Genomic DNA, 11,363 nt, shown 5'->3' on the forward strand with positions numbered 1-11,363 from the left:
GTTACATTTGACCACTTTATAAAAAATGGCAGTGTGTATTTTATATGAAAGGGTGGCTGCATAATGATTCCTCAACATTGTAAGGCACCAACAGTTTCTTGATCTGTACACAACAAAAACAAACTTGGTACATGTTTAAAAAACTAACAATGACTGTTCTGGAAACCATTGGTTTTTAATATGGCGTCATTCATGCTTAATTCATTTTCAAGCTTTGCTCTTTGTACAGTAACAGCATATTTACAGAAGTGATATTAATGTGCAACTGGTACATAGAACATACCCATACAATAAATTATTTACATGAATTCATTTTACAATTATACAAAACAAGCTGACTTCACATTGACCAATGAGAAATATGCTCTCTGAATTTATCATGGGTACCACATCCTTATGGTTCTGTTTTAGCATGGGATTTAGTACTTAGATGGATCATAATTTAGAAGTGTTCCTCCTATGATGGTTCTTGACAATGAGAGTTCTCTGCTTCTGCCGCCATGGCCCTGAGGGTGGTCGGTGTAGCTGTAGCACTGTCTTCTGCCGTGATCTCCACCTTGTACATCTCGCCATTTATCTCCACAAAGTCCCCACTACTCAGATGCAGTAACTGCTCTGCTGACAGTTGGATGCTTGACTTCTCCTCAGCATCCTTACTGGTCTCCACTGTCGTCTCCATGGTGATAGGGTCAAGCCCGGGGTCATCCATGACCTGCACCTCCTCAATGACACTGTCTGCCAGGTTGATTTGTCCTGCCAGAGCCTGGAGTCCCTCAATGGCCTCCGCAGCTTCATGTTGCTGGACAAGGGAATTCAGGGAGATGTTGTGAAGCTGGCCGGCATCGATGATCAGGTTGCCTTCTTGGTTAGGTTCAGGGGTCACTATGGTGGCCAAATCCTCCAGAGATATAACACCTTGGACACCATTTGGATCATCATGCGAGTCTGCCTCTGCAGTTGTTGCTGTGACAACATCCCCAACAGTAAGAACATTCTGGTCCACATCTTCCCTAATATTGGATGTGTCTGTGACAAAACAACTGGTTGATCCATCGTCTTTCATCACGATCTCGATATGGTGCTTCTTCCGCATGTGCTGGAAAAGGTTCCTGCGTTTAGGGTTGGTGTATCGACAAAGCACACACGAGTACAAGTGGGAGGGAGGGGTGTGGTCCATCATGTTATGTTTACGCATGTGCACCAGTAAGTTCTTCTTAGTGTTTGTATGGAAATCACAAACAACACATGAAAAGTCATCTTCACGCTCAGACGGCATAATGTTTCTGTGTTGAGTATGCAAATGCTTATACAAGTTGATCAATTTTGAGAATTTCATAGTGCAGTGTTTACATGCAAATATTTTATCCTTAGTACTGTAATCTGTTCGATCTATAAGCTTGGATATATCTTTCATAGCAACCTGACTACCCTCAACAGGAGGGCTTTCATTTGAAAGAGGCTTACGGCGTCTTCGTAACACATCTATATTATGCTGTGAGCGCATGTGGCGTAGTACATGTTCCTTCTGTGATCCTCGATACAAGCAAAGCCCACATTGAAAGGGTTTCTCTTTTGTATGAATGAGCCCGTGTCTACGTAACCGACTCTCACAGTCAGTAACAAAGCTACAATGTTCACAGAACAGTTTCAGCTCAGGACCATTCCGGTGGAACTTCATATGTTGCTTGAGATCCCGTTTGCTGACAGTCACCAAATTGCATTCCTCACAGGTGAAGGTATTTATTGTGCCATCTGGCGAGTCCCCTGGCAAGTGTTTCCGTTTGATGTGGACTTTCAGGTCTGGGTTCTCATTAGCACACATGTAGTCGCAGAAGGGACACTTGATCTGCTTCTCCTGAAATACAAGTTACATATAGGTACACCACAGCTTGGACATTTACCAACTGATGTAAAACTGTGATACACACACAAACATAATTACCATGCTAGCCGACTGTCCCCATAAAATCAAGATGAAGGGTCTTGCTGTGTTTAAGCCAGGACTTCTGAAGGATTATATATTGAGAGGTAATAGTCTACAGTCTAAGCCTGAGTTACAACAGACAAGAAAATTCAACAACCTGATGTAAAATGGGGTTTATCGTCGTGTTCAAGTAACACCTGAATAATTAGTGATGGTGTGCTCCTGTCATGCCCCGATTATTGTGTGTATAGAGCAGTGCAAACTGCTGAGTACCTCGTGTTTATACTTGATATGTCTTTCCAGGTGAATCTTCTGTCTAAAGGTGAGGCTACACTTGAGGCAGGAGAAGGCCCTGACATCTTCATGTATGGCCATGTGTCGCTTCAAGTTGCTGCTAGTCGCTGCCCGGTACTCACATTGGGTGCAGGCATACTCTCTCAGACCTGCAGCACAATAACAACAGCAACATTTCATAGACTTCTCAAAGTAATTACTGGAATTAGTTTTTCATGTTATTATTCGGTAACATGTCATCATGTGTGATAGGGCTGCAACGATATATCCAGATCTCAATTCGATTCGATTCTCGATATTGGACCCTCGACTCGATCATTTTCGATTTGATTCTTCATACAAGTAAAAATATCTGATTTAATATAACTCTCAGATTCAGTTTTTAGAGTGAAATCCATCGTCAACTTGGTGATGTCTACTAACAACAATTCTCATTGGATAATTAGCCCAGCGTAAACCAATCTTGTTTCGCCACATTTCAGCACTCGAAACAACTCGAGATGGAGTGTGGAAATAATTTAAACAGGTATTCAATATTGAATTGAAATAGTGATAATGGTTATCGAAAATCGAAACTAAGGTGTCGATTCGATTTTCAATGAATCGAACCGAATCGTTGCAGCCCTAATGTGTGACCCCTTCCTCATCTTAAGTAAGTGGTCCTACCAAGGTGTTTCTTCTTGTGCTTGTACCAGTTGGGTTTCTTGCTGGTCTTGTAGTTACACAGGGTGCAGTGATACACTCCCTGGGACATTGACTCACTGGACAGGAACATGGAGTCCTGAAACACAGCACGACATCAACAAAATATCCAATCAATTTTAAGCCTGACAAAGACCGAATTACATAAAAGCTAAGGGTACATGATCTTTATCATGTTGGAAAAAGAGCATGTGAAACTGTTTACAAATTGTCAACATCCTTCAAAACCAAAAAAAACTGAACAGTCTTCTCATATAGTCTCACAATCTATTTGTGTACGTACATCAATCCTGGTACGACTTTTGACATATCTCTGTTGTATAGTGGCTCCCTCTGGCAGTTCCACCAGAATGTACTCCTCACTCTTGGGTCTGCCCCCTGGCCCTGGGCTCTCGTATCCCACCTCACCCTCCTGCAGCTCATGCTTGCCCAGGTTCACAGAAATAGTCCTTAAGGTGGGTGCAGACAATGCCTTGTAAATAGTTGGTATTATGGTCTTCTTTCCCTGCTTGTCTATTGGTGTCTGGGTTGAAGCTGAGGAGAACTTGGAATCATCAGCCTGCGAGTCATGTGTCTCATTGGAATCATCAGCCTGCGAGTCATGTGTCTCATTGGAATCATCAGCCTGCGAGTCATGTGTCTCATTGGAATCCAAACATGATGCCATGTCTGCTGCATCTACAGTCTTACTGCCTTCAAGAATCATATCCACTCCAGTAGGTCGTGATTCGGTGTCCAGGACAGGAGATGGTTCACTTGGCAAAGACTGTAATTTATCTGAATCAGTTAGCTTCTTGAATGTTCCTGACTTCTCATCCTTCTCTACAGCTTTGCTGCTGTTACCCTCCAACATGGAAGACAGGGTAACTATCTTTACCACAGAGGAACTCTTCCTGGCGGAGGAAATGATGTACCCAGGTTTGGCTGGTGTCGAGGAGGAAGCATCCTTGAGGAATTGGATGGGAAGCTTTTTGTTCTTGTCTGCCATCTCAGCGGATTTGTTACTTGTGGTCACTTCACTGGCAGAGATGTCATTGCTGCTGTCCAGATGCTGGTCAACACCTGCAGGAGACAACACATCTGAAACCATTGACTGTCGCAGTGGACAGCAGGATATCTCAATCCTGCATGCATTCAATAAACCCACCATTTATGCAAGTATTAAGTTAAAGAAAATATAGTCATAACTGATCTATTTTGGATTTCTTAACCCTAAACTGTGAAACTTAACACAAATTTGGAATGTAAAGCAATTAGTTACGGCTACTGAGGAATATCAGCCCCTGGGTCAAACATGACGACAAAAACGAAGGTCCATGAAACTATTTGATGTTTGTCTGAAAACGCTGAAACAAATTCCTCTCAGCATCCACCTAATCTCAAACTTTTACAGTTATTTTTTATTATACAATATTTCTATAGCGCACATATCCAGGCAATTAGTGCTTGCTCAAGGCACTGGTATTTTTTCTCTCGATCATTGGATGTCAATCTCAACTCCCTGGGGAGTATACAACTCTTGCAGCCACTAGGCGCACCGAGTTATTGTGGCTTTCTCACCCTAACGAGGTACCCATTCACAGCTGGGTGGACTGGGACACATAGTAGTGATACTTCCTATTCAGGCAAGTGCTATGCAATGTAAGTGAACAGGTAGCTACCTGACTGTGCACTATCAGGTGTGGCGGCAGAGTCCCGTGATGTGGTGGTGTCTGACACCTGTGTTGTGGCGATGTCCGACTCCACTGACTGGGCATGTGTAGTGGCAACACTGTCCTCCCCCAGGCTAGACCCCTCTCCATTTGTCTGGTCCTGTTCCAGAGAAGTGACTGTAGCCACCATGCCAGTACATTCTCTTCTGCTCTGGTTGGGTGACAGAGGAGGCGGCTCAGTGTTTGTAGAGATCACATCTGACTCAATCACCTCCTCCATCACACATACGTCAGAAACAGTCAAGGGAGACAACTCATCATTCTCATTCAGATTTGTCTGATTGCTGCATTCCTGCTTATGTTTGCTATCTGCAAACTCCTTTAACGTTTCAGGTTCAATAGTAACTGACTTGGTTTGCCCACTATCTGATTCCCCTAATATAACTGATCCTGTTGTGGTGGGCAGTGTGACTGACTTGGTTTGACCACTGTCTAAAGCCTCAAATACAGTTGACCCCGAAGTGGTGGGCTGTGCAACTGACTGGGCTTGCCCACTGTCTAAAGCCACTGATATAATTGATCCTGTTGGGGGTGGTGTGACTGACTTGGTTTGCCCACTGTCTGCTGCCTCTAATACAGATGATCCTATAGTGGTGGGCTGTGCGACTGACTGGGCTTGTCCACTGTCTGATGCCATTATTACAGTTGATCTTATTATGATTGGCTGCAGTGAGTTCATCTCTGGCTCATCTACAGTAATGCTTGAAGTATTTACGGGGTCTGTCTTTGCAGACTTGTCAGGAAAGGGCACCCGCACTATGTTCTCAGCTGATACTACCACAGGGATACCATCTCTACCAGTCACTTCTAGCCCTTCTGGGATTTCTTTGATGCTGAAATACACAATAAAAAATAATGAGAGTGAAGAACTGAATCAGTCAAAAAGTGAAAATTGAGATTTCCTTGCAACAGATCATGTAACAGATCCATAAAATCATAAAAGTGATGCTCTTTAACCCTCAGTAGAGCAGTAGTACACAGTTCTTGGACACTGCCATGAAACACAACACACCTGAACTTATCTACAGCCCTTGGTTTGGCCTCTGTCTGCAACTGAACCTTAGCTTGGGCCATGGCCAAAGTAGCTCCACTGGAGAATGTCTTTAACTTTGGCTTTTCCCTAAACTTTGTTTCTGGTATATCTTCATCAGTGCCCATATTCAGCTTGATATCTCCTGACTGGCCCTTCTTCCTTGTAAGCAAGTCCTGCTCAGCTGTTTTATTGCTGTTACCTTTACTTTTCTGTTTACCTGTGTCAGCTGAAGTATCTGGAAAAATAGAATAAAAAGTATATAATAGCATTAACTACAACAAGTGTTTGCCACTGATATGGCAATGTCCCCCGCCGCTAAAGAATGGAATATCTATATTTACTACTTATTTTTTGGGGGTGTGTGTGTGTGTGTTACATACAAGATGCCTGAAATGACTGGTGTCTGCATAATCCTGACTGACTGACTGAGTTTAGTTTTACGCCGCTTTTAGCAATATTCCAGCAATATCACGGCGCGGGACACCAGAAATGGGCTTAACATATTGTGCCCATGTAGGGAATCGAACCCGGGTCTTCGGCGTGACAAGCCAACGCTTTAACCACTAGGCTACCCAACCGCCCCGTCTGCATAATCACCCAATGTAGGCTGTCAACATACTTGAAAACAATGGTGCAATGTTTTATGAGATATCACCTTTAAAAAGCGGTCAAAGTATCGTGGCGACCTTGAAGATAAGGTCAAGGTCACCCAAATGGTGTCTGTGTAATACCCCAATGTAAACTGTCACCAAATTCAAAGACATTGGGTACAACAGTCCATGAGATATCACGTTAACAAGAGTTAAGTGTGAAAAGCGTTGCGGTGACCTTGAAGATAAGGTCAAGGTCACCAAAATCAACTGGTGTCTGCGTAATCCCACAATGTATGCTGTCACCAATTTGGCAGACATTAGGTACAACAGTCCATGAGATGCCGTGGTAAGAAGAGTTTGAAAAGTGTTCAAAGTGTCGTGGTGACCTTGAAAATAAGGTCAAGGTCACCTAAATAAACTGGTGTCTGTGTTGGCTGTCACCAAATTTGAAGACATTGGGTACAACAGTCCATGAAATATCGCGTTAACAAGAGTTAAAAGCGTGCAAGTGTCACAGTGACCTTGAAGATATGGTCAAGGTCACCAAAATAAACTGGTGTCTGCGTAATCCCCCAATGTAGGCTGTCACCAAATTTGAAGAAACTGGGTACAACAGTGCATGAGACATCACGTTAACAACAGTTTGAAAAGTGGTCAGTGTCGTGGTGACCTTGAAAATAAGGTCAAGGTCACCTAAATCGACTGGTGTCTGGGTAATCGTCCAATGTAGGCTGTCACCAAATTTGAAGACATTGGGTACAACAGTTCATCACATATCGCGTTAACAAGAATCGGGACATACGTACGCGTTGCGGCGGGGGACAACAATGATGATAGATGACCATTTTCAATACTACATGCAGAACAGAGAAGAAAACACAAGAACTTGTATATGACTATGGCAGGAGCTTTGCTTCTCAGTTACAATGGCCTCATGCTCATGTCTTGCATGTGCAGATATTAGGTCAAACTGATATGAACATAAAAGAACAGAAGTATTTTAGTAGGTAAATATGTTACAGTATGTGCCAGGGTTTCAGATAGGTTCATTATTAAGACACTGTCATGCAAGAATGTCCCATCAAAATATGCACAATCAAGAAAATGTCCAATTAACTTTATACAACTGATATACAAACCCTTTTTACTAGATGAAGTCTGATGCTTCTTTCCTGTTGAGAAGAGATGCATGTCCTTGAAGCGAGAATTGGGCACCATACCTCGTCCACTTCTTCTTGGTGACAAGAGACCTGAAGAGCTCCCCTCCCCAGAAGTTCTGGCTTCATGCTGAATCACTGTGGAGATCTTGCCTAGTTTAGACTCATCTAGCTTGTCAGTCTTCTGCCTCTTGCATGACTTTTCAGATGCAGAACCCCCCATATGTGACATAGTCTGACTTGAGACTGCCTCAGCTGGTGCAGGCAGTTTAGCAATTGTTGGTTTTCTGCCTCTTTTCCTTGTGACAGGAGACTTGGTTTCTTTTGCATGAAAATCAGAAATATTCCTTGCCTCATTTTGGCCAGACTCCTCTGTCTGCTCCTTACCCGGGACTCTTCTTCGTATCCATCTGTAAACTCCTGCCATCTTTCTTCCCCACCTCAATCAGGTCCTTAATCTTCTCAAACTTCTTCTCCAGCTCCATCATTTCCTTCTGATTCTCAACTGTCTTCTCAACCTCAATAAGATCTTTGTGCTTCTCGGCCCTCTTATTTCCTGCAGCATTATTTCTTTCTGCTTCTTCATCTTGGATCTTTGCAGTGATGATGGGAGACTCCTGCCTTCTTGAACGACCTCGACTTCTTTTCACTACATGTTCTTCAGGGGATACACCCTCAGGGTTTTTCTTTTCTTTGTCATGTTTGGGATGTGTGTCAGGAGCTGAAGACCTTGTTTTTTCAGTTGATAATGGGGCCCTGCATCTTGTGAATTTTGTGGTGTCTATTTTCCTCTTTTTGGTGTTTGCACGTCTGTCTGAACTGTCAGTTCGAGCCAAAGTTTGTATTTTGTCATCCACAACTCGTGGTGAACTGCTCCTTGTTGAAGGCATGAGGATCTGTAATTGCACAAAAAAATAGTACAGCCAATTATTTATGAAAATAAGTGTATTTTGGTGCGTAAATAACAAACTTATCAGTGGGGCCAGTTTTATAATTCACTAGAATACACATTAGAATGGCTCAATGCTAAAAATTGAATGGACAACAAAATAGATTGTTTATTTTTATCATCTGTGGCTCCAAACTGATGTGTATCACTTCTAACATTTATCAGAAGCAAAGAGATAAATAGTTACACAACAAAAGTTATAACAGATAATTAAAAAATACAAAGCTTATTAATAAAGTGACATCATTGGACAACTACAGAAATAATTGTGAACATTTTGTTTGTCATCTTTTTCACTTTTGTTAAGGACAAGCTTGCAAAGGAATATTATTTTTACATATCGGTTTGCATCCATTGGCTGACATTAACATTTCTTATTCACATTATAATGAATACACTATGTGAATCTGATAGCAGAAATTAAAGAATGTAACTGTACAACAAATGTGTTGTAAGTGATTAGATATACACATGTACACAACATTCAGTTGATGGAGGTAACTGGTACAGTTAGTCAATAGGAAAGATCTATATTCACTGTTGTGATTCCCTGTTTGCAGTGCACGTTTGCTCCCATTCACATAATACAATCAAACTTGGCCATACAGAATGTACGGCTATATTTCCAATTAACAGAAATAATGGCGATAACTAGTCGGAGATAAGTAATAAAGGTGGTAACTGGTCGGAGGTCAGAAATAATGGTGATAACTGGTCAAAGGTGAGTAGGCCTAATGACCTAGCAAAATATTTTATTGTAACCTGCACATCATGTAACACCAAAACGTTTCAAACGTGCTAAGTGCACGACATGTCGTGTACGATTTGAAGACTTGATTAAACACCTGTTGTTCTCCAATTCAATGTCGACTGCTGTGATGAAACTGACAGTTTTGCCATATTTACTGAATTTAGGTCATGATTAACATCGGCGACCGCCATATTTGTACATCGTTTCATCGTTCAAAGCCACTGGAAGGGACGAGGAACAATGTCAAACATTCAGCACGATAAGCAAAGAATGTAATGCCCAATAGAGGCTCTCAATGGTATAAATCAGCTGGCGAAAGACTGTTTCGCACTGAAGAGCTCTAAAGATCTTTCACGATGGAGGTGAAAAACTCAGTTTTGATGCAAAACGACCTCCAAGTCTAGAGATTGCTTAGAAACATTGGGGGAGTAACTCTGAAGAAAGATGGGCGTTTTGGACTGTTCTTTGGCGACATTAATAGCAAAATACCTTATTAGACTAAAAGCAGGTGTCGATCAGGATATGAATGTCGGCATTTTCCCGTGGGCAGTTCACTCCAGCCTGCGTAAGCATCGAACGGAAGGTGAACTTCGTCGTCGTGATGCTAATCGCGTGCGTAATGATCCGGACATTTCATTGGCTGATTTGTTTGTGGGGTGAATTTCCGCGGCACGTTCAAAGCCTAAATGTTGTTTGTTTACTCGTAGATGTGCACACTTTTATGGCAATCATGAAGTTACTTGGTTCATTGGTGGTGAATAACCATGATAGATCCCCTGATTTTTTTATTAGGTCCCACCGGCACCAGTGAAATGTTTTTAGTGTTAGTGAAACCAGGATCAAAGTTAGTTTTTGACCATACAATCTATATCATCAGTCCATTTTGGGTTTATAAATTCAAAGTATATGTGAGTAATTATGATTATGGATCAAATAGACACAGGAACTTATCCAGTAGAAATAATAAATTGTAAAAACATAAGCTTACAGTAGCTATGACACTCACTTGATTCTTTTCAGGCTACCAAAACAGCCCTAAATATTGTTGAAACTAAACATAAACATGATAGTAGAGTTGATCTGCGTTATAAGATACAGAAGGAAGTATCTACAAAATAAACACTTTTACCATTTTATTGTACTATACATTTATTTCACACCAAATGACAATATTACATTTTTTTTTGTCAAATTGCACTTCAACATTCTCAACTTCCATTATTCCACACTTATTCACATCTACAATATTCTTAAAAAATTCCACATACTCTCATGACTTCAGGGCGGCAGTCTAAGTAAACTTAGGCTCAGTATTTTTTCGTTACACGGCTATACATCCTCGATAATCTCCAGGGTATACGTTACGATAACTCTCCACTATACCCTGGATGCATCTGTGGCCCTTTGAAAATGCAGAGCCAGCAATCAGATAAGCCGCTGTTACAACTGAGCTTGCCAGTGTCAACAAAAATAGCGGTCGCAGCCGCCAAAGTTTGTTCGCAGTGCGACTCAGATTTTGGGGGAAAACATACAGACACATTGACAGGTCTGAAACCTTAAAAAAATATATGCAAGAACTCCTTCTTTCAGAGTATCTGCAACAAGATATTATTGTGTTGACAAGTTTAATCGGTTAGATAATTTAAAAAGCAAAAGTGAGTTGTGATTGGTACGCTCAACTTCCCAGCGTAGACATCTGATTGGATAAAAAGCCAACCAAGGGAGGTAATAAAATCGGGCCGAGCCGTAGATGCATCCGGGGTATAGTGGAGAGTTATCGTAACGTATATCCTGGAGTCTAGCAAACCCTAGTAGGAGGTCACGTCAGCTAACCTTCGAAATTGACCAATCAGAACACAGCTTACCAAATCGTGCAAGTTAACATTAGCACATACCATTTGAACTTTTACCTCGAAACGTTTTTTTGTCAATATCCCAGGATGTAATCTCGCGGAAATATAAGCTAATAGTAACCGAGTCATCAAAAAACCCTAAGCATATATTCTGCAGGTCAAATATCTGTGTTTTATGCAGATTTTCACTTGTTGAGAGATCTTTGTTAGCGACCGTGGAAGACAAAATCCAAAAACAGTTCGTAAGTCCTGCCAAACCCTAAATAGTAGCTGTTGTCTGATTGGTTAAATTCGTTCGGCCGTCTCGTGGTTTGATTAGAGGGTCATAGGCTTCTCAAAGGTTAGCTAACGCGACCTTCTATTAGGGCTTGGTAGATTCAGTATAGCAGTGTAAC

The 11,363-nt window shown here is 41.7% G+C and overlaps 1 protein-coding gene across 3 annotated transcripts; it reads right to left on the reverse strand.

Annotated features, from left to right (window-relative positions):
* Positions 1-159: 159 nt before the first annotated feature.
* LOC124288857 (zinc finger protein 236-like) lies at positions 160-9,723 on the reverse strand. Of its 3 annotated transcripts, XM_046725422.1 has the most exons (9): positions 9,605-9,723; positions 7,398-8,311; positions 5,645-5,900; positions 4,582-5,465; positions 3,546-3,982; positions 3,204-3,479; positions 2,885-2,999; positions 2,198-2,367; positions 160-1,855 (listed from the first exon to the last, which is right to left on the reverse strand). In XM_046725422.1, the coding sequence occupies exons 2-9, from the start codon at positions 7,840-7,842 to the stop codon at positions 458-460; spliced, it is 3,981 nt and encodes a 1,326-aa protein (XP_046581378.1). In that variant the 5' UTR covers positions 7,843-8,311; positions 9,605-9,723; the 3' UTR covers positions 160-457. The 3 variants fall into 3 exon arrangements, with proteins under 3 accessions (XP_046581378.1, XP_046581376.1, XP_046581377.1); XM_046725420.1 differs by having other exon boundaries at positions 3,204-3,982; XM_046725421.1 differs by lacking the exon at positions 9,605-9,723 and adding an exon at positions 9,210-9,494 and having other exon boundaries at positions 3,204-3,982.
* Positions 9,724-11,363: the final 1,640 nt, after the last annotated feature.

Source organism: Haliotis rubra, unplaced genomic scaffold (genome assembly GCF_003918875.1).
Source record: "Haliotis rubra isolate DU_JTF1 unplaced genomic scaffold, ASM391887v1 Scf427, whole genome shotgun sequence".
NCBI lineage: Eukaryota > Metazoa > Mollusca > Gastropoda > Lepetellida > Haliotidae > Haliotis > Haliotis rubra.

Coding starts and splice junctions, on each gene's coding strand:
- LOC124288857 (XM_046725420.1), bottom strand. CDS start 7,842: ATGGCAGGAGTTTACAGATGGATACGAAGAAGAGTCCCGGGTAAGGAG. Junction 5,466..5,644: donor AGGGCTGTAGATAAGTTCAG/GTGTGTTGTGTT, acceptor TGTGTATTTCAG/CATCAAAGAAATCCCAGAAG. Junction 3,000..3,203: donor AAAGTCGTACCAGGATTGAT/GTACGTACACAA, acceptor GCTGTGTTTCAG/GACTCCATGTTCCTGTCCAG.